The sequence below is a fragment of the Sapajus apella genome, unplaced genomic scaffold (genome assembly GCF_009761245.1).
Source record: "Sapajus apella isolate SASKATOON/1434 unplaced genomic scaffold, GSC_monkey_1.0 scaffold20, whole genome shotgun sequence".
Taxonomy (NCBI): Eukaryota; Metazoa; Chordata; class Mammalia; order Primates; family Cebidae; genus Sapajus; species Sapajus apella.
In genome coordinates, this window is record NW_022436960.1 from 3,287,138 (window position 1) to 3,309,823 (window position 22,686).

The window sequence follows — 22,686 nt, forward strand, 5'->3', positions numbered from 1 at the left end:
TAATTTTGTAGTTTTAGTAGAGACAGGGTTTCACCATGTTGGCCAGGATGGTCTCGATCTCCTGACCTCGTGATCTGCCCGCCTTGGCCTCCCAAAGTGCTGGGATTACAGGCATGAGCCACCGAGCCCAGTCTCTATTTTTTTTTTTAAACTTTTTGTAGAGATGGTATCTCACTGTGTTGCCCAGGCTGGTCTCGAAGTCCTGGGCTCAAGTGATCCTCCCATCTCGGCCTCCCGAAGTGCTGGCATGACAGGCATGAGTGCCACGCTGTCCTGATTTGAATGGTAATGTCTCTCAGGAGATCGAGACTATCCTGACCAACATGGTGAAACTTCATCTCTACTAAAAATACAAAAAATTAGCTGGGCATGGTGGCACACGCCTGTAGTCCCAGCTACTTGGGAGGCTGAGGCAGGAGAATGGCTTGAACTCGGGAGGAATAGGATGCAGTGAGCCGACATCATGCCATTGCACTCCAGCCTGGGCAAGAGCAAGACTCTGTCTCAAAAAAAAAAAAAAAAAAAGTTTAAAAAAAAAAATCTCATACGTGCATTTTCCCTGGAAGATCTTGGCAAAATGCCCATCTACCTGGTCTTTTAAACATAATTTGGTGCTGAAGGACACACTGCTAGGACCCAAGTTCCCTCCCACATGGAGAGGATGGAGGCGTGAAGTATATGTGGCCTCAGCCTGTGGCTATGACCATGGGCACATACACATTTTTCTGGCAGGGCCAGCCTTGACTGCTGAGGGGTCATGGGCACAAATGAGGACCATCTGGTGACACTGAGGACCAGTGTTGCCCACAGATAGGGAGAATAAGGATGAAGAATAAAGTGTTCTCACACCCCTCCGCATGAGCTCAAGAAAGAGGGCAAGCCTAGCCCTAAACAGGTCTGTCAGTAATTCTGGGTCCTGATAGGCAAACACATCCAGCCAGAGGCCCCTGGGTCCTTCAGGCCTCTCCTGTGGGTTCCAGATAAAACTGCTGGGAAAACTGGGCTGACTGCTCCACCTCGCCAGGCCTGGGCCCTCTCCATCTGCACCCCTAACAGCCACCCAGTGATACACACAGCAGGCTTCCTAAGCAATGGGACGCACTAGAGGGGTGGTGGTGGTGGTGTATGCTCCCTTTGGAGCCATCTAGAAATTAGAAAACAGATTTGTCTCAGAGCTGAAGACAGACCCTATTCCAAGCATGAATGGCCTTGACAATGCTCCTGCCCAGTGAGCGACCCTTGGCCCCTCAGAACACTGCAGCCCGCCTTCACTCCATCAGCAGATCATGACCAGGAGCACGGCAGGCTCCCCAGCTGCTGTGTCTGCTCCAGGGCCCTCGCTTCGCCCACTCTGGTTGCCTTCCCCTTCCCAGCCCCCATCATGGCATTCTGTGCCTCAAGCTCCCTGACTGGAGCCCTGCACATGAATCCAATGCAAACTTCTAACTCCGCGCTCCCTCACGCCCTCTTCCTCACCCTTCCCATTCCCATGCCCCATGGCCTGCTGTCTGCTCCGAGGTGCGGTGCGAGGTGGCTGCAGGCTCAGGGCCCTGGCACTTACCCTTCCTTCAGCTTGGAAGGCTGTCCCCATGATCTCCGCACAGCAGGCTCCTCCTCGTCCAGGTCAATGAAATGCCAGCTCCCAACAGAGGCCTGCCCTGCCCCACTCCACAAAGCACCCTGTCCCTTCCACCGTGTGGCCCCCGCCCTTGCTGAAGCACCCCGCAGGACCACAGGGGCCTTGTTCACATGTGACCTTTGCAGGCAGGGACTGTCCCCAGCACATGGCCTGGCTGGCCACAAGCCTTTGACAAACCCCAGCTGACCGCTAAGCCTTCCTCATCTCTGTCCCCCTGCCCTGTTCTTGGCCATTCCTGCCAAGGGACAGGCCAAGGCTTGCTCGGCTCATCACCTGTTTTGCTCTGCAAGGCCAGTTTCAATGCCTCCTGCTCTGTGACAAGGGTGGTTTCCCTTCAATTTCTGGTGGCAATGGAGACATTTGTTGATGCAGGTTCTAGAGGGATTCATATTCAGGCCACGTGGGCCTCCAGATACGACGTGGCTGCCTGCGCCTTTTTGGGCAACCTCAGTTCCAAATATTCTATCGTGTTGTCACGCCAGCTTTTGGTTTGGGAAATGTAGTCATCATGTCTGGGGGAAACTGGCTCTGTGCTGGACGCAGAGGAAGGACTCTGGGCTAGACGAGAGGGTGTGGGGCTCAGGGCCAGTCCTAGGACTAGCTGAGCTGTTGAGTGCGGCCACGTCCAGCTGTTGTTTGTACGGCTGTCCCCACTACTGTGCTGTGCAGCAGGGATTCACAGACCCTGTTTTGTGTGTGTGTGGGGAAACAGGCTTGGAGAGGTCCCCTAACGTGCTCACTGTCACAAGTAGTGAGTCCAGAGCTGGGACTCCAAGTCAGCCCCCTGCACTGGATCTGCAGACAGGTCACTGCCCTCCCCAGGCCTCGGTCTCTCCCTCAGAGGGAGGAGGAGGAGCTGACTGACAGGACCCCGAGGTCCTGGGTCTGAAAGAACAGATCACCTTCCCAGAGCAAGCTGTTAAACGCCAAGACATGAGACAGGGTGCAAGGTGTTAGTCACAGGACAGGGGACAGAGGAGCCCCAACCCTGGAGAACACGTGAGCAGGAGGGTTGTTTGGTACCTAGAGTGAGGCTGCAACTGAAGGGGGCTCTTAGCTTCGGGGCTCTTTGCCACAGACGGGGTTCTACGGCATGGAATGAAACAGACATGTGAATCGGCGCCAGCACCCGCCTCTGCCACCCCCAGCCTCACTGCTCAGGTTTTCCGGGCCGCTCACCTGGACAGAATCGAGGATACAGGCTTCTCCACCGAGTTGCTCCGCTCCCAGGGTTTCCGGCCAGACTCTGTCAATTCAGTTCATGGATGAAGAACCTCAGAGCAGAGAGGACTCAGTAGCCACCCCAATCCCCTCAATGCCCAAAAGGAAGCTCTCCCCAATGCCAAGGGTGCAGAGCCCCATGGCAGGAAGGTCTGATTTGAGCCGAGCCAAAACCTGGCTTCTTGTTCTCAGTCCCCCATGGCCTAGACCAGCCCCTTGAGGGCTTTAGATGGCACCACTGTCACTCTGTGTCTCCCCTACTCCAGGACTCAAGCTCCTGTTCCCTTGACCTGGTTGACCCTGACCTGTGACCTCGTTCTGAGTCCTTTCACTGTGGTCAGGTCTCTTTGGAACGTGGGCCTGCCTGGTAAACGACCCATCGAACAGAGCCGCAGGGCAAGCAGGCAGGACCTCCCAGGACACTCCCAACGCAGCCTTGCTCCCATGAGCTGTGCAGTGGCCAGGCCCCGAGGCCCAGCACCTGCTGTTGACGGGCTCCTTAGCTGGCCCCCATGCTGTGCCTGGCTCTGTCCCATTCAGCTGGCTTGTGTTTTCTTTTTCAAGGTAAGTGGTATTGGATTATATTTCATTCTACTCCAAAAGATTTGTTGCATTAAGTTGAATTTGCTGACTTTGCAGGATGAACAGAGGCAGAACACAAAATCTCTAGGGGTAGTGGGGAAGCTGCCTGGCCTCGAGCTGAGCTGTGGTACCCTGCAGACAAACTGTGGGACTGAGGTAGTTTTCCTCAAAGCCACCTTCTGGGACAGGTGCTGGGCCTGCAGGCACTAGACCTGGGGCCACGGACACGTCCCAGGTGTGTGGCCTTGAGCAAACCACTTGTCGCACAGATGGAAACACATAGCCCACTCACTGGACTGCTGTAAGAAGCAAACGGGGCAGGGACATTGTTCATGTTCATCAGCCAAGAACCTATGTATCCTGGCAAATCGACATGCCAGGCAAAGTCCTAGGAGGAGAGGACATGGCGTACAGTCTCAGAGGGAGGTGACACTCAACCTGAGCATGCCCCAGAGAGACACATGAACAGCTGGCAAGCGCCTCCCCTGCCCAGCTTGGGCAGCCTGACGCTCCTGCCTCTCCCCGCCATGCTCATGAGCACAGGCCTGGCACAGAGCAGGTGTTGCCCCAATGTCTGTCGAATGAACAACCAACCCTGGGGTCTTCCTCCCACTTCCTCTTAAGGCTTATGTAGAGAAATTCTGCCCTTGTCACCTCATCATTCTCTCCTTCCTCCTTCCCACCTGCCACAGCTCAGACAGGGAGAAACCTGAGCCAGGGAAGGGGCTGCGTTTCGGTGGAGCAAGATCCACTGCCATCTCTGTAACGCTGGTCACCAGCTGGTGTTTCACTGGAGACACGAGTCCTGACACTGAGCCTCTTAAGACCACTGGCCCCTGCCTGCACTCAGGAGCCCTAGACACAAACCCCCACCCTGGCTATGTGCCGTCAGGCAAGTGCCTTCCCTCATGCGGGACTCAGGGTCCTGGTGGGAAGCAAGGTGCCGCGCAGGCCACCCTGGGGACCCATCACGGTGACTCTGCTCTAGCACTTCCTATGCTCCCACATGGGCTCCTGGGGGACGCTCTGGGGGACTCATAAGAACTGGGCTTCCCTGTGGCCTGGCCCTCTGCTCAGGCATACTGAAGAGCCTGGATCAGAGAGTCCTCTTTGAAGGGTGCTCCCCCAACTCTGAGACCTCATGCCTCACATGCCCCCTTGCCCTGTTTGCTTCATACATGAAGTCGGGGGGGGGCGCCCTCTCACCTGAGGAGTTAGGTGGCTGGCTGGCTGCTCGGGTCCCTGGAGAGGGGGAGGTACTAGGATCTTCCTAAAATGGAGAAGAAGGGAGTCTGTTTAGGAAGGCTGCTTGGGGCCAGGGCAGGACACCACTGGGCACTCTATAAAACCTCAGTTTTCCACATGTTCCCAGTGAACACATACTTTTATAATTAGCAAAACATTAAATATTTAAAACTGAAAACCCAAAATCTCAGTGGGGAGTGAATCCAGCCTGTGGACAAAGCTGGGGAAGGGGAAGCCTGCAGGGAGCTCCAGGATCTTTGCAGAGGAGTGCGGAACTCCTTTCTGGCCCTCAATACTCCAAGCCCCGAGCCCCATGGGCCAGATGCCTCCTGTGTGTCATCTTGCTGACTTCTTGCAAGCACCCCGAGGAGGGACCTACTCCCCCATGCGGCACACACATAGCTGCCCCTGTAACAGGTCTGTGGCAACGCTCGAATAGTGGATGTGTTCATCCAACAGTGGGAACACCCAACACTCGCTGTGCATGGCATGTGCGTCAGGATGATTTTCAGCATCAAGAACATGCCACTTGTGAAGTAGTAAGGGTAATCCTCTTATTTGATGAAGCAGAATGCACAGCATTTGAGCTGCTGATGGGCAGCCACCCAACCTGACGTGTAACTCTGATCCCAAGCAAACAGCCTCTGCCCTTGTCACCGTGGGCAGAGGTCTTTGCTTTGTCTCCTCTGCTCACTACGTCCCCACACAAGAAGAGGCGTAGCACCTATCAGGAATGCCCTGCGTTATCTGTGGGGTGCATAAGTCCTGGGAGGCTCTGGTCGAGGGCAAAAGCAGGTACCAGGCTGTAGGTGTTGGGCTAAGGTCCTCAGGCCTCCTCATTTTAAAGATATTTGGAGAACAGATTATGTCAATCAACACACACGTGTGGGGGCCCAGATGAAAGCTATACAGGGTGACATTAGAGTCAGTAAAATATCAGATTTATTTTCTCTTTTTTTTTTTTTGGACAGAGTCTTGCTCTGTCACCAGGCTGGAGTGCAGTGGCGCAATCTTGGCTTACTGCAGCCTCCGCCTCCCAGGTTCAAGTGATTCTCCTGCCTCAGCCTCCCGAGTAGCTGGGACTACAGGCAAACACCACCACACCCAGCTAATATTTGTATTTTTAGTAGAGATGGGGTTTCACCATGTTGGCCAAGATGGTCTCGATCTCCCGACCTCGTGATCCGCCTGCCTTGGCCTCCCAAAGTTCTGGGAGTACAGGTGTGAATCACTGTGCCAGGCTGGGAGGCTTTTTTTACTTCTTTTTTTTTTTTGAGACAGGGTTTCACCATGTTGGTCAGACTGGTCTTGAACTCCTGACCTCAGGTAATCCATCCGCCTCAGCCTCCCAAAGTGCTGGGATTACAGGCGTGAGTCACTGTGCCCAGCCTTTTTTAACTTTTTTTTTTGGGGGGGAGGCGGAGGGAGGCTGTTTTTTAAGGAGTAAGGCTTATGTAGAGAAATGCAGGCTGAGTGGGTGCTGGTGGGTCAGGCAAAGGGACCCATATGCGCCCAGGGCCTGAGTGCAGGAGTGCAGGACGGGGCTGAGAGGCACGGATGAGCCAGGAAGGATAGAGCCCTGAGGTCACGCCAGCATGGCCCTGACTGATGGGAAGAAAGGGCAGGAAGCCTGCTCCGGTCCCTGGCAGTTGCATTTCCTCTATCATTCTGTACTTTATGCCATTTGTAGCTAAGGCTAAAGTTAGCCTTGTCAGTAGGAATCTTTTTATAGGAAAAGCTTAACAGAGAGAAAAAGAGAATTCGCTGCCCTAAGTGGAAGCAGCTGCTGGGAGCTCTGGCAGCTAGGCTGGCTCTGGTGGCTTGCTAAGGACAAGAGCCAGGAGTCCAGGGCTTCTTTACCACAGCTCACCTGAAGCTCCTGCTGGAAGAGGGGTCTTTAGAAACAGAAATAATCTGAAAATAAACACCTCTCTGAGCTTCTAGCAGATAGGCCCTACTGCAGTGTAATCTTGGAGTCCCAGTCCCCTGATGAGGCCCTGGCTGGTCTGTGCTCCCCGGGGTTCCTGGGCTGGCAAGGTAGCCCGGCGGTGTGATGCCAGGGCCCCAGGCTTCTCCCCTGCTGGGCTGCAGCTCCAAGGGTGAGCAGCGTCTGGTCGGGGGTGTTCAGTGAGGGCAGGCCTGCTGCTGGGGCCAGGGTGGCGCAGGGGCAAGTGATGCAGAGACCCTTCTGTGAATCACCTGATGAAGCGACCATCCCACCCATCCCATGCACGTCCCAAAGGCCTCGACTGTGACCGGGGAGCCTCCCTGCTGATGCACTGATCTCAGTGGGAAGCCTGAGGGCTGAGGGCTGCTTCCTCACCATTTGGCTTTCATCTTCCTTCTTCTCAGCTGGCTTGTCTGACTGGGAGGCTGCTTTTCTCCTAGGCATAGACAAGGGGAAGATACAGATCAGCCTCTCAGGTTCTCCCACTGTCCCAGAACTCTTCTGCCTCCTCCCTGCCAGACTCACCCCAGTCTTCAGGTAAACCTGTGCTGGAAAATGATGGCGTGAAGGAGGAGGCTTGTCCAGGCCCAGTCTGGTGAGGAGCCAGGCCCGGGTGAGTGTCCAGGCCCTCTGTGTGCTCATGGCCTGGGATATGAAACTGGCCTAGGCGGAGAGGGTGAGACGACCCTGTGTCTGTTTGGCTGTACTGGCAGCGGCTGTACCATCCACGGGGTGGAGGAGGCAGTTGTGCTCTGTTCCCAGGACACTGAAGGCCTGGCCACACGGGACAGACAGGCGCCTCTCCGGGCTGCAGTCTGTCCCACAGGTCAGGACACTGGACACTTTCTATGTCACCCTAAGGCCCTCCTGTCTTGGATTCAGTTAACCCAGCCACGCCCTCTCCAATCTAGAATCTAGGATGCCACTCAGGGCCTGGAAATGCTAAGAGGAGCCTTGAAATAGCTCATGTGATGTCCTTGAGTTGGTTCACACACATCCCCTGCTATGAATCCCTGTTTCATATATTCTAAAACCTCACCCGTATTTTTTTGGCCTCAGTGGTATCTGCTGACCTCCCACGTCTACACAGGCAGACCCTCAGTGTTCCCCAGAGATAGGTTTCTGTGGCTCTTAAACTTGAGATGAGCTGCCCGTCAAGCATGGAGCTGGTCTGAGGTGTGGTGAGGGGCCGTGGCCAGGCTGTCACCTGTCTGTGATGGGCCCACCTGGCAGCCTCCTCAGCTGCAGCAGGGGCCCCTTCTTTAGCTCTCATCTCAGCACAGGTCTGCCCCCCTTGTTCCTCAGCCCAGTAACCAGGGAATCATCCCTGCCACCAGCTTCTTTTAACAGTCAGCCTGGTCAGTTCTACCTCTGAACCTTTATTCTGTCTTCACTTTCAACACCTTCCTGCAAGCCCCCATCATCTCTTCCTGGACTCTCAGAGTCTTGTAACTGGCCTACTCACCATCACCATCTACTCCCCAGCAGCCAGCACCCCATCTCCTAGAAACAGAAAGCTGACCAAGCCACCCACTCGAGTGGAGTATAGGTGGGAGAAAGTGCTGCTGAACACGAGCTCTCCGTCCATATCATTTCCCTCCTGTCCTCCCCTGCTGCGAGAGACACTCAACTGCATGACCTCAGAGCACGAGACAAGAGCCTGCATTAAAAGAAACTTTGCAAGGGCAAGGGCACTCTCATCATCGGCTTCACCCAGTAGCCATCACTAAAGTGGATTTCAAAGGGCAATCTGATTGATCTCTGCTGAGCTATGCAAAGCATGTTCTTGGGAGGGCCTGGACCCTCCCACCAGCATCTGGCATCTCACTGGCTCTGGGCAATATCAGCCTTTTCCTGTTCTCAGAAAGGTGCTTTCCCTCAGCCTGGTCTAGGACTTAGGGAAAGCACTGATATTTTCTTTTCCAAAATGACTTCTACTCTCTGCAGCCTATCCTCGCCTCTGAGATGGAACCCGATGCCCTGCACCATGAGGCTCCCTCTCCCAGCCTGACTCCTGGTCCATTTCCTCCACACCCAGCTCACCAGCCTTCCTAGGTACCTTAACTCTGCCCACTGTCCCTCTTGCTGCACAGGAGTCCTCATCCTTCGGCGAGCCCTCCCGGCTCTCTCATCCATGCAGCCATGTGCCTCTGTGTGACCACTGTCAGCCCTGCACACCTGGACTTACTATCACAGGAAATTGCTCAGAAGCCTGCCTCCTGTCTTGGCGATTTACATACGCCCAGGCCCAGTGGAGGCTTGGGAGAAGCCCATGCTGCAGATCCACCTTGCTGCTCTCTGACACATGTGGAGCCTCCCTTGCCTGCCGTCTGTGATGCATACAAAGAAGCCCTTGGCAGGAAATCCAGGCTGTGCCCCTGCCATGAAGCACCACACCAGCTGCCTGCACCTGTGGGCCTCTGTCATCTTGCTTCATCCTCATGGAGCCATGGGAAGGTTATGAGAGGAACTAGGGCTGCAGTGTGAAAACTCTGGGCATACACAGAGTTCTCACTTGTGTCAGCCAATTGGAAGGCAGCCGGGAGGGCCAGGAGAGGGCAACAAAGCGGCGGGGGGGTGGGGGCGGGGTTACCAAGGGAGCAGGGCCCCTGGCGCAGCTTTCCGTATTCTGGCTGGTGAGGCCTGCTCCTGTGCCCTCTGGTGCCTCAGTGAGCCATGACATTGGTAGTCCAAAGTGAGCACATTCCTGATGCCAAGTCATATTTAAAAATAAAATCCAAGCTTTGCATCTCTTTTGAGAAAGACCTGGATGATCTCCCTACCTGCCTGGGTTTCAGCTGAAGAACAGCAGAGAGCAACAATGGCAGGCTGCAGTGACACCTGCTGCAGCAAGCAGACAAACACGATGAGGTCCTAGGCCCTAGAGGCCAGGATGCGGATGGAACTGTGCTCGCTCCGTTGCTCAGAGCAATGCCTTCTGGGCTCCTGCCCTTCATAACTCCTTTTCCCGAGCCCTCCATAATGAACCCTGGAGGACGGGACACCTTCGCCATACATTCACTAGAGTGTCCTCTGCAAACCCAAGCACTGTGGCCACATCTTATTTCTGTTAGGATCTTAGGAGCAGGGACGTTTTTCCACTCACATTTATCTCTGAAATTATCTCCAAATTTATCTCTGCTCAGGACAGGGCTGGTACATGGTAGACGCTTCAGAAAATACTTGCTGAGTTAAAATGAAGGTTTTGGAGTGTAGAGGACTCCCATGGGCTTGCTGCTTCAGACTAAACCCTTGGGAAGGGAAAACGTAAGTAACAGTTCCCCCTGCTTGGCTAAACCCAGGGAATGAAGGATTCTGGGGTCAAACAAGGATTCTCCATACGGTGCTGGGGCCAGGAGCTGCCTGCTAGGCACACCAAGTCTCGGGAGGTGCAGAGACCCACCTCTTGGCCAGCAGTTTGTTCATTTCCTCCATGAGGCCTCCTCCGCCACCCCCGCTGCTTGCCCGGTTGGCATCGGACTTTGAGGTCCCACTGGGACTAGAGCCTCCAGATGCATCTTCTGGCTGAGGGAAGAGGAGGCCACATTTTAGACTCTGCTGCTGATGGCAGAACAGGAGGCAGCACCTACGTGAGGGGATGCAGGAAACCGTGTGCGTGTGAATCCTACAACGGCAGTGCTGCAAGGCACCTCAGGGGCCATCTAGTCCATGATTCCCCAACACCATGGGGAGAACACCAAAATCGAGAGAAGGACAAGGACCAGCCCAGGTCATGCAGGTCGCAGACACTCCCCAGGCCTGCAGGCTGATGGTCGGTGTCTTTGCCAAGACCAGACACCACACATGGGGGGAAGGAGGGGAGAAGAGACTATTCTGTGGGAAGGAAACAAAATGTAAGCCAAAGGTCTGTATCAGAGCTATTCTTACAAGCACAGTTCCAGAACATATGAGCCGGGGTTAGGGAAGTTAACAGCCGGGTGGACCTGTTTCCACAATACAGCTTCCTACAGTGGAAAGGGCAATGGACTTAGATTCAGGAGACCCAGGCTTGAGTCCAAAATCTAAAACTTATAAATGGTGTGACTTGAGCAAATTACTCGAGCTCTTCATGCTTCAATTTCCTCATCTACAAAGGGGACATATTCTTGCCCCATGTATGAAGGTCAACGTGAGGCTCAATGGCTAACTAAAGCACCTTATAATTTCAAAGTGCTGTCCCATGAGTGTTCTTGTGTGAGAACAAGTGGCCAAGCTAGCTTTGGGTTGGGAAGCAGTTTGCTCAGTGTCTCGAAGATGGGGGAAGGAACACAAGTGCTCTGCAGATGGCGTCAGGGTCCCCCCGTCCCATTCCTCCCCGTGCACAGGAACTCTTACCCGTTGGACTCTTCTCAGCTTGGCCCCAGCTATGGCAGCAGCCAGTCCTGACATGGAGCTCTCGTCATGGCTGGCCCCCTGGGCTCCTCCGGCTGGCAGCGGGGGTGGGGGTGGTGGGGTAGCCCCCGTGGGTGGAGGTGGGACAGGGGGTGGGGGTGGCGGTGGAGGCCCACTACATGAGATGGGGGCACTGGCTGCAGATGAGGGATGCCCCGGTGGGAGGATGGGCCCTGAAAGGCAACAGTGAGGCTCAGCCAGCTCCAGCACCCAGCTGGGGGCTAAGTCTGCTGCTCTCAGCTCAGGTTCCCCGGAGGAAGGACAGAGGGCAGGCTGCTCCTCAGATGGATGAGGAACAGCTCCGGGCCTGCTTCATCCAGGAAGCCCCAGCGGGATGAACTTGGCCCTGGCACAATTATTCCCTATTCTGGTGTCCTTGGCACTCCGGGGCCTGGCTGAATTCACAGTGTCCTGCATTTGCTTTACATTTCTTGAGCCCAGGCAATTTCCTCTTGCTGCAATCACGTTTTTCCAGGGGGAGAGGAAGCTCTCTGGCTACACAGTTTGTGCTTTTTCTCTTCTCTACTACTTCTAAGCACCTAGCACCCCCTAGGCAGAAGCTGGTCACCAAGGTCCAACTGTGACAGACACTTGGCCTTTGGGGACCATGGCAGGTACTGCGGGTCCCAGGGCCGACTGGGGGTGTGGGTCAGGATACAATGCTAAGTGCGGTGCTGAGGAGAACCAGCCTCAAGCTCTCTGCTCATGGTGCTCACAGCCTGTGAGGAACAGGCAAAGCATCACACAGGTGCATGCAGATGGCAGACTGTGGCAAGCTGACACGTGCTACCAAGGGCAGGCACACGGCGCCATGTTGGCATACGCAGAAGGGCTGCAGCCTGGCCAGAGGTTCATGGAAGACTTCCTTACAGAAGTGACTGGTGGCACATGACTAGAGAGCAGGGGTTCAGTTAGGTGCAGGGGGGAAGCGAGTATGAGGAAGGAGAAGGATGGGAAATGCTTGAGGCACTAGAGGGAGAGAGGGTGGGCACGGGCCATTCCAAGAGTGATGGGGAAGGGACATGATAACAGCGTCAGACCTGCATGAGAAATGAAGAGTGGCTGGGGGCAGGAGGCCTGTGACAGCTCGGTGGGGTGACAGCGTCAGTCAGTATCTCATGGGCAGAGTGCTCCTGTAACCAGCAGGAGCTCGGGTTTCTCATCAGTAAACAGTGTAATAATCATCTGCTCACTTCATAAAGTGTTTGAGAAAATTAAACAAGACAAAGGACATGAAAGCACTTGGTAAATTATCAAGCCCTTTGCCTATCTGTGAACACAATTTCTGGAAAACCCTTGTCCTTCTCCTTCAATGTGCTAAGCTCCATGGAATGTCCAAGCTGGACGCATGGCAGGGCCTCCCATGGGAAGTCTTCCTGATCCAGGCTGGGCCTTCGGCACCTGCACCTCACATAACCTAAGGGTGGTTTGTTGTCTCCCTGACGGGGCAGGAACCGCAGCTGTCGTTGTGGCTGTGTCCCCAGCCCTTAGCACAGTGCCTGAGACACGGGAAGCGCTCGCTTATTATCCACTCCAGAGAAGGTTGGTTGGCAGGTGCCAGACCCGGCTGAGCGGACCCCCAAGCCTCTGCTCTCTTGCTCCCCTCCAACATCTGAAGTGGTGGTCACACTTGGAAATGTAAGCTCCCCTTGGCTACTCACAGAGCGCCCCATGTGCCCCTGGCCTTATCTGTGTGGAGGTGCTGCCGCTGGCACCAGCATGGGAGTTGGCCCTGGAGGAGGAGGGCTCTCACCTGTGGCCGAGGTTCTTCTTTCTAGAGATTCCTGACGCTGCTGCTGGTGCTGCTCCATCACTTGTCTGAAAAGCAACCACAGTAGGGCAGTGTGACTTCACACCAGAGAACAACATGCTCAGTGCCTACACTGTGCCCATCAGCCCTGGCTTCAGTCAGGTTACGCCAGTGCTCCACAAGTGCCACTGTGTGCCTGGGCTGCCTCCTCCTAACAGAGGAGGGGGATGTGACTGGTTCCAGCCCCCAAAAATGAACACAGCGCTCCTCATGGAAGGCCAATGTGATTTCACTCCCTAGAGTTACCAAGCTCTTCCCTGGTTGGGTGGGCTCACCTGGCTTTTGGGGGCCTGTGGCTTCAAGAGACCCAGCCTCAGGAATGCCTGTCCTTAGTGGCAGACACTTGGCCTTTGGGGACCATGGCAGGTACTGCGGGTCCCAGGGCTGACTGGGGGTGTGGGTCAGGGTGCCAAACTTGTCCCTGGCCAAGCTTCCTGGGACAATTCTCAGGTATGTTTTGGTTGTCAGTAAAAATGGACACAAAGGCTACCACTCGACATTTTCCTTTTTTTTTTTTTTAGGAAGACCTCACCCAAATTTTATTTATTTATTTATTTATTTATTTATTTAGGAAGACCGACATTTTCCTTACTACAGACCAGCCACAGACCCGCCTCCGTCTAGAGAGAACCACACTGTCATTTGGCATGCCGGGGACACTGCTACGTGCACCACAGCGAGAACTCACATTCCAGTTCCTTATAACAGGGTGGCCTCAGGGTGCTCTTAAAGGCAAGCTGAATGAGGACACTGAGCCCCAGACACATCTACAGACTCCAGGAACCGAGTTCTGGAGTGGGAGGCATCTTAAGAAATCATCTAGACCACGGACAGCAGCAAGAGTTCAGCTGGTATGATGCAAACTGAATGCTTGCCACTGAAACACAGGGTTAAGGAATGTTCTGAGGGCAGCTCTGGGCTTGGTGGGAGGGAGTACTGGAAACGTCTATTTCATGGGGTTCTTGCAGGGTATATGCCTGGTGACTAAAAAATTATGGACAAGCCCCTTTTAGCATTAAGGTCTGAAAAGCTCCCGGCAGCATCTGTATTAGTGTCGCCGCTCAAACTGCTGAAACGCCAACCTCCCCAGCAGGAGCCACACACCTAGAAAATCATGGTAAAATGAGGGTGTGTGAAAGATGTTCAAAAATCAGGTCTGAACTTATGATACTGTTTGGATGCTTGGAGTCTCTGCCTCATGGAGTAAGTCTTGCCCCTGCCCGCCTCTAGTAAAATGGCGTCGGAAAAATGAGAGTCCTTGCCCCTCCACTCACCCCGTGTATGTGTATGGTCCTGTCCTGGGGCAGGGTGTGTGTGTGAGAGTGTGTGTGTGTGTGTGTGTTCCTGCCTTGGGGAAGGTGTGTGTGTGTGTGTGTGTGTGTGTGTGGTCTCATCTTGGAGCAGGTATGTGTGTATCTGTGTGTGTGTGTAGTCCTGCCTTTGGGCAGGTGTGTGTGTGTGTGTGTGTGGTCTCACCCTGGGGCAGAGGTGTGTGTGTGTGTGTGTGTGTGTGTGTGGTTTTGTCTTGGGGGCAGGTGTCTGTGTGTGTGTGTGTGTGTGTGTTGTGTGGGGTCCCGCCTTGGGGCAGGTGTGTGTATGCATGGGGGTCCCACCTTGGGGCAGGTGTGTGTGTGGCAGGTGTGTGTGTGTGTGCGTGGTTCCGCCTTGGGTCAGGGGTGTGTGTGTGTGTGTGTGTGTGTCTGTTTGTCTTGGGTGCAGGTGTCTGTGTGTGTGTGTGTGGTTCCACCTTGGGTCAGGGGAGTGTGTGTGTGTGTGTGGTTCCACCTTGGGGTAGGGGTGCGTGTGCGTGTGCGTGTGTGTGTTCCTGAGGGAATGTATTCTCTTCCCGGGTCCACAAGGGGGCATAGTTTCAAAGGCAAGAACTTCCCAGCACCATACCCCCTCCCAATCTGGGGTCTTAAAAGTCTTTAAGTTTCATGTGCTCAAGAAAGAATCAAAAATCAATCACTCCAGCAGAAGTTTAAAGGAACTCCTTTCATAGGCCCAGAAAACCTGAAGGGGGCAGGAATTCCTCCCAGGTTAAAAGTCCCTGTCCCCAACATCCAGGCAGACTCCATGTCTGGATCCCCTTCCACGATCTTGTGAAAGCTTCTCTCTCTCATCATCTTCTCTCTTTTTCTCTTTCTCTGCCTAAATAAATCACTTTCTCCAAAACTTTTGGGGCCCGATATTTACTTGCTGGTGCAGTGCACCCGGTGGGGTCCTCCCTCCGCTTCTTGGGTGAGAGAGAGACCAAGAGCCGGGAAGAACTTCCTCTCAGGGGAGCTGAGCTTTCCCCACTCCCCGGAATCTGATTACATTCCTGCCTTGGGGCAGGGGTGTGTCCCCCCTGCAGTTCACACCCTGACTGCCAGGCGGTGTTCCCATTCCCAGACGGCCAGTGATCCCACACAGCTTGGTTTGGGCCCTGGGGTACAGAATTCAGCACTGCGGGTGCTGAAGCAGTTTCGGGAGAACCGAAGGACCCATTTAGCAGCCATCCACTCCTGTACGCTTACACCTGGCATCTGGTGGGGCTCACTACTTCACGCCCTTTTGTGAGTGGGGCCAGCCTTGGGTCCTGCAGGGAGCTGCAGCTAGAGTGAGACTTGCCTGCCAGCCTGGGTTCTGCTTGACTGGTCACTCTGGCAAGTCACTTCCATTCTTTGGGCTTCAGCTGACTCATGTGGGCAACAGTACGAAAAGCCCTGAGGGTGAGCGGGTGAGACAGGCAGAGCAAGGCCAATACCATCTTCACTTTGGGAAACTGAGGCCTGGAGCAGGAACTTGCCCAAGGTTGCAAGGCATTCATTTGTCAGTCTTAGGAAAAGGCTAGAAGAGAGGTGCTGGGGGAAGTCCCACGCATTTGGTGAGAGGTGTAGGTTGGGGCAGAAGCCGGCTTTCCTGACTCCTAGTCCAGGGCTGGACTTGAGTGTAGCCACAGAGAACCGCGGCTTTACTCTCTATCTGACAGAGCTGAGTGAGGACGGCCCAGGCCAGGCTCAACCTCCCTCACACAGAAGAGGCAGAGCACCCATCACTGACAGGGCAGACCTGGCTTCAAGTCCTGGCTCTGCCATTTCAGGGCACTGTGACCTTGGGAGGCTGTTCATGGGGACGCACCATGACCTCTTCTGTAATTTCAGGACAACAGCCTTGGCCCTTCCTCTTCCCCCTGTGCTAACACTTTAGAAGCTCCCTGGGGTGGGAGGGTTCATTCCTATGCCCCCTAGCCCCAACCCATGGGAGGGACTGCCCCCCAGGCTGAATCCCTCATGTCTGGACTGTCTCCTCCTACCCTGGGGATGGGGAAGTGAGGCAACAAGGGAGCAGCACTCGGGCCCTACTGAGTCACCCTGAGAGCCATCCCATTGGAGGTTAGTGGCGCTCTCTGTAGAATGCCAGATTCCCACAGTCATTCCTGGTTTTGTTGCCTGGGACCAGCGGCTGTGCATCAGCCCTCTCTTTCTTTCTGGTCTGGGCTGCACCCTGCATCCTCCCCCAATGTGTGCCTCTGGGAGTCCTGGCCCTGGGTGTTCGTGCATCCTCATCCACTGAAGGCACCCCTGGCCACCTAGCCCTACTGGGAGATGGCCACGCTGGCCCCTGGGGGTGCTGGGTTACCTTCTCTGAATGTCCATCTCATCAGGAGAGGGGCCATTCTGCACCTGACGCTGGCTGGAGGGGCCTGTGGGCAGAGAAACATAGAAACGGAGTGGTTAGAAGAAGGAAGGCCCCGACAAACCCCCCTGGAGTGCTATCTCTGCCCCTCCTCCTGGCTGCAGAAGAGACATCCTTAAGAATCTTTTAAATGCTGGCCTCACTCACACCTATGCACTATCTACCCCATCTCATTCTCTCAACCACCCCTTCTCTCTTTTTCTCATGGCTCTTCATTCTAAACCAGTAAGACCCAAAATTTCACATGGTTAAAAATCGTCCCTTTCAGCCTAGGCATGGTGGGTCACACCTGTAATCCCAGCACTCTGGGAGGCTGAGTCGGGTGGATCATGAGGTCAAGAGCTCGAGACCATCCTGGCCAACATGGAAACCCTGTCTCTACTAAAAATACAAAAATTAGCTGGGCGTGGTGGTACACGCCTGTAGTCCCATCTACTTGGGAGGCTGAGAAATCGCTTGAACCCAGGAGGCAGAGGTTGCAGTGAACTGGGATCGTGCCACTGTACTCTAGCCTGGGTGACAGAGTGAGACTCCGCCTCAAAAAAAAAAAAAAATTATCCCTTTCAGTTATAGGCCCTTCTTGCCTTCCCTCTCAAACTACCTTCTCGCTGTTTCAACCATCACGCTGGCCACCATCCCTCAATGCTTTAACAGTGACTCCAGCCTCTTTACCTCCCACCAGGATGTTCTAACTAAAATCACCAGGGAACTGGGAATTGGCAAACCTAAGAAATCTACTTTATTCCACTTTCTGAGCAAAGGACTGACACTGACCACTGGTGGATGTCATGGTTAAAACCCGGGTGTGTCTGAGCTGAGGCCCATGCTTCTAGCCCTGGGGTGACCCCTGCTGTCTGCAAAGGGTGGGAAGGAGCCAGGCCCTGCCATTGCTCCCCTTGTTCTGGACTGGTGCGGAATTTTCTGGCCACACTCTGCCCTGGACCCTGAAGGAGGGACCCCGGCACAGCTGAGGTCTGCTGTGCAGACTTCCTGTTCAGGGGAGGCTGGAGCTGGGGCCTGTGTCAGGGCTTCCTGCGCTGTGCCACAGTTAAGCTTCAGTGCCCTCACCTGAGAAAGAGCTGACTGTTCCTTCTCTGCCAGCTCAGGTGTCACTAGGGAACTTCAGAGAGTTGCAATGACTAGATGGGGCAGTGGCACTGTTTCTGCCCCAGGATGAGGTGACAGGAACATTCGAGCTACAACCACATTGATGATGTGGGGACACCTATATTCCCTCCTACTTCATAGAAGACCAAGGTCCTAGTTGTTCTTCCCTCCTTGTTCTCAAGAAACAGAATGAATGAATATGTGAACATTACCAGAGCAATGTCCAGGCACTTTTCTTAATTGAATTTAATTTTCAATTTAACTCAAATTCTCACAAACCTGTAAGAAGGCTCCCCTAAGGACCTGTAACAGCTGGGAAGCCAGGTCCAGAAAAGCTAAATGACTTGCCCAAGGTCTTACATACAGCAAGTGGCAGATGCAAACCACCTGCAAATGCCACTTTGTTTCTTCAACTCAGATGGTGGTGTCAGATTGAGACCAGCTTGAAGAATGAAGGATCAAGGTGGCAGACTCATTTACTGCCAGAAGAGCTGCAAGCCGCCCTTGGATGGTGTGCAAGGTGCTGTGGACATGTGTTCCCCGCCCCCACCCCTCATACCCTGACTGCCAGTCATTCTGGCTGAGGCGGGAGGGATTCCTGGCATTTCGGCTCCACGTCCGGGACTTGCGCCTGAGCTGCTCTGTTATGAGTTCGGTACAGGCCTTGGGCTCTGGCTTGGATGACTGGACATCTGCCTTGTTCTAAGACCTGGTCTCAGTCGCCGAGTTCACTCCTGGATCTGGATTTCGTCCTTCTGGGGGCTAAGGCCCTGCCCTAGGATGGAGGCCTTTCCATGCTTGGGCTCCACCAGCTGCCGCAGGATCCTTCTGTGTCTGTGGCTTGGCCTTGCCTAGCTCACTGCAACTGTTTTCCACCCATGTCAGCACCCCAGATGGCAGCCAGCTGCCCACAGACGTCTGTGTGGTTGTGTGCTTTGGATTCCCCATTCTGCCTGCTGGGCTGATGTCCTCCCAGCACTCTCTTAACCTGTTCCTTGAGAGGGTGGGGAAGTCCAGTAGGAGCCCTGGCCCTTCCAGGGGGCTCTGGCCCCTGACTTAAGACCTAATTAAAAACTGGCTGGAGTTTTAGACATGTCAGAGCAGGAAAGGATAACACTTGATTGCACTGATTACATAAGGCTTGCCATTCTTAAATTAAGAAAATGTTCAATTGTTTTGAGCTATGAGGGCCCTGAACATTAAAAAAGTCAAGTCCCTTTGTTTTAGGGGTGGGAGCTAAGACCCAGCAAGGAGCAGGGGTCTGTCCACTGTCACCCAGAGTAACTGTGACAGACCTGAGGTTCCCACCGCCTCCTTACGTCTGGTTTCCTCCACCCCGGGCACAGCTTCCCCGTGGCAGTCTCAGGGAGGAATAGGGAGGAAGGTCATTGCTGCAGACTGCTGGTGGCCCTTGGGAAGCTCCAAGCAGCAGCCCCTTGGCAGGTGCTTCTTTAGCAGGAGTAATTAAGGAAGGCTCCTGGCTGCTGGTAATCAGACTCCCTCGCGTCTAGTGGTGAGGCACTACAGATGACGTCCCTGTGTGATGCAGGCAGAAGCTGAGGCGGAGGATGTGGCACCTGTCCCGTGCCACAGGTGAGCCCCTTGGAACCGCCTGAGCTGAGCTTGGATCCCATAGGATCCAGGACGACAGGGATGGGGGTGGTTCCGGCTCTTCCCTCTCTACCTCCCACGGCTCATTAGGTAACTGAGTCTTATTGGTGCTGTGTCGGTTGCCCCACAGAATGCCCTGCTTCTCTGCTGCCACCTGGCAGCCTCAGCATCTCTATCCTGGACCCTCACCTATACTCTCTCGTATTCTGGCAGTGCAGCCCAAGTGATGTCTGAAAAACACAGACATGACCTGCACAGGGTTGGACCCAGGCTCCATCAAATAAGATTCAAGGCTTTCAGGCCAGGCCCCAGCCCACATTGTGGCTGGACCTCCTGGACAGCCCTCCATAGCTGACCTCCTGCAACTGCACACTGGGCCTGGCCCCACCACGCTTCCCATCTCTCTGTGTTTTGTGCACTACTCAAACCACCTGGGTCACCTTTTCCTGCCGTCTCCACCTACCAAGGCTTTCAGGCCCGGCTCAGAGGTCACCTCTTCCATGAAGCCCTCCCCAGGTCCTCATACTCCTCACCAACCAGTGCCTGTGTGCCTCTCTTAAAAACTCACATCTTTCTCACCCATATTCCAGTGACTCGGGAGCTGCCTTCTCTTCTGTATTAGACCCTGGGCTTCTCACGGGCAGAGAGCACATCTCACTCAGCACTCCATGCTCACAGCCTGGCTCACACCAGATACTTGAGTTGGGAAGGGGAGAGGAGGTTCAATCTCACCCACCCAAGGGGAAAAGTTCAGGTGAAGGAGTCATGCTGAAATGACTCGAGTGAAAATAAAAACCTAGGAGGTGAGCCACAGAGAGATACAGTGGTCCCCCAAGTTCATGCTTGTCCAGAAAGGAGGCAGCAGTGGAACGAAGCCCTGCCAACACCAGGTACCCTCTGTGGACCAGAGGCCTTGGGGACAAACTAAAGCCACGGGGCTGCTGATCCAGCCATTGTCACAAGGCTGTGAGTTTCTGACGTCTTTCTGCTAGAGGACCCTGTGGCTCTGCACACAGTGGCAGAGCGTGGAGTCACTTTCTGTGGCCATGAGGTGCCCTCCTTTGTACAGTAAATGTATGGCAATGATGGTCTGCAGATCACACCTTAATTGTCTCGTTCCCATGAGGTACTAACCTGGGCAGGCAGTGAGCATATAAGAGGACCTGGCCTGGGTTCTGCCCCACGCCTACCCAGCCATGCATCCCTAGGCAAGCTATCTGTGCCCTCATCTATAAAGTGGTCCTAATACACTAATGCTAGAGTCCTAATATACTAATGCTAATAGTGGTACCTTACCAAACTGCTATGAGGAATAAACTCCAGGAGGAAAAAGCATATGGTAAGCCATAAAGTGCTGGAAATACTTGTTTGCATTACTGTTGAAAGCACACTGTTGATCTTTCTGCTGAGTCAGACAGGAACCTGCCTGTGTGCTGGCTTAAGTGGCCCTCTGCCCCTGCAGCCTTGCTGGTGCAGTCCCCTCGGCAGAGAGCCTTCCTCTCCATGGGCTGCGTGCACTCATTGCCCAGCTGGTCCCACCACGGCCCCTGAAGCACACAGGATGAGCGGTGGTGGCTCTGAGGGGTGAGGGGACTTGCCCAAAGCCACAGGGTTTGTGACACTGGCCCCAGTGTCCCAAGCTTGTTGAGTCTGGGTGCTGATCTTGCCAAGGCAGGGGCCTGGCCCATTCCCCTGAGACTCCAACAAAGAAAACTCTCACCCTCTCCGACAAATTTTGCCAAGTCAAAATAAAGAGCATTAGACAGGAAACAAGCATGAGAAGAAATCAAAAAAATAAAAAAGGAAAAAAAAAAGAGCCCGTCACACTACAAATAAAGAGAAAAGGAAATTTCAGGTCCAACATCAAACAAGAGCAGGGTGGCTGGGCGCTCCTGGTGTCATGGGAGTCCAGCCTTTGGTGGCAGGATTCACCCCTCGTAGTGGGCCAGGCCATAGGTTCCCTGATTGACCTCTTCTCTGAACATAAAGAGCTGCAGGAGGACAGAGGCCGAGACCAGGCTGAGGCTCGAGTCCAGGCTGGTCTGCTCTAAGGCCCACTGGACCATGATGATTATTGGGAAGGAGCTGACTTCCGGCTGTCTTGGAGGCCCACTTTACAGCTTTGAGTCTAAGTTCCATCAAACACCCACTCCTCTCAAACACCGTGGTGACACAGAGGAGCCCTTTTACTCCTAGAAGCCATGAAGTAGGGAGACACACAAGAGAGGAAGGGAAGGCTGGGCCACACTCGGCCATGAGCCTTCCTGAAAGGGAGGGGTGGTGAGGTGGGGTGAGGGGGCCAGTGATAGGGGACAGGAGCTGGACAGACTCCGGGCAGAGTCTGTGTGACTGATGGGGAGTGGGGCCAGGAGGTCTGAATCCCTTCTCACTGGGGAGAGTGAGCACTGGGAAGAAGCAGGTTCCCGTCTGGTGGCATCTCTACCTGGGATGCACTGGAGGAATTTGGCAGGTCACTCCTCTTTGCTGCCATTTTGCAAGCAGGGATGTGAAGGATTGCCATGTGTCCTTCACAGGCTGCTCCAAGGAGGAGATGAGCTTTTACCTGGTCCTTGTATTGTACTTTTCAAAAGGCTTTGATAGCATCTGTCTCTGATATAAGGCTTTGACAAAGGATTCCAAAGCAAGGTACTGCCACCTTCAAGAAAGCCGTCCTGGTGAAGAGGAAAGGGGTAAGGATAGCACATAAGAGAGGAAAAATCTGAGGCCCACATTGTGGGCCTCAAGGAGAATGAGCCTGATGCAGGTGACACTCCTCCCCTCCCACTTCCTCACAGCCTGGCCAAGGTGCTGAGACGCAGGCGGGTCACAGGACTGATCCAGGTCAGGCGTGGCCCAGGTTTAAGAGAGCACCTGCTCATGGGACTCCGAATGTGAACTCCTGAGGTCACCAGGACCCATGAGGCATGCCTGCACATACCAGGAAAGGCAGGAGGAAGCACATGGCCAACAAAACAACTTGACTTTAATTCCAGGGACATAACGGTTTTGCTCACCTCTGTATTCCCAGTACTTACCACAGTTTTTGACCTACAGTTAATGCAGTACATGTCTGTTAAGTACATGGATGACTGGCCTGGGGCATACTGCCTGAGCATCTCCAGCCACTGGGTGAGACTAGAGCAGGTGACACAATCTTAGAGAAAACAGCAGAAGTCTAATGGCTCACAAGCTCCCAGAGCTGGAAACAGCAGCTGAGCCGAGCACTGGGCCTCATGATCTATCAGTGAGTGAGATACCACAGGCCACCAATGGCAGTGGGACTTAGAAAATCCAATGAGTTGGGGTAAGGAGAGAATGCAAATTTATTGAGTGTCTGTCACACTATGTACTAGATCATGTATCAGAGACTCAGACGCCACCTCGTTCAGCCTCACTCATCCTAGGAATCCTGCTGTGATCTCCACTTTACCCATAAGAAAGCTGGAGAGT

At 54.2% G+C, this 22,686-nt stretch overlaps 1 protein-coding gene and 2 long non-coding RNA genes across 7 annotated transcripts in view; 2 read left to right on the plus strand and 1 right to left on the minus strand.

Annotated features, from left to right (window-relative positions):
* The window catches only part of EVL (Enah/Vasp-like), a 182,733-nt gene that overhangs the window by 4,052 nt on the left and 155,995 nt on the right, over nucleotides 1–22,686 (minus strand). For 4 of the 5 annotated variants that reach the window (XM_032287422.1, XM_032287420.1, XM_032287421.1 and 1 more), the window contains exons 4-11: nucleotides 16,462–16,525; nucleotides 12,781–12,845; nucleotides 10,971–11,200; nucleotides 10,039–10,160; nucleotides 7,011–7,071; nucleotides 4,649–4,712; nucleotides 2,819–2,885; nucleotides 2,663–2,725 (exon numbers count right to left, since the gene is read on the minus strand). In XM_032287422.1, the coding sequence (XP_032143313.1) occupies nucleotides 2,663–2,725; nucleotides 2,819–2,885; nucleotides 4,649–4,712; nucleotides 7,011–7,071; nucleotides 10,039–10,160; nucleotides 10,971–11,200; nucleotides 12,781–12,845; nucleotides 16,462–16,525 (736 nt within the window). The remainder of the gene's footprint in view (nucleotides 1–2,662; nucleotides 2,726–2,818; nucleotides 2,886–4,648; nucleotides 4,713–7,010; nucleotides 7,072–10,038; nucleotides 10,161–10,970; nucleotides 11,201–12,780; nucleotides 12,846–16,461; nucleotides 16,526–22,686) is intronic. The other variant, XM_032287423.1, reaches the window with a different exon arrangement.
* LOC116557772 lies at nucleotides 439–21,708 on the plus strand. Its single transcript, XR_004271692.1, has 3 exons — nucleotides 439–1,523; nucleotides 14,324–14,333; nucleotides 21,696–21,708. It is a non-coding gene; the product is annotated as an uncharacterized LOC116557772 (long non-coding RNA).
* On the plus strand, nucleotides 6,014–9,398 carry LOC116557773. The gene is made up of 2 exons (XR_004271693.1): nucleotides 6,014–7,311; nucleotides 8,729–9,398. It is a non-coding gene; the product is annotated as an uncharacterized LOC116557773 (long non-coding RNA).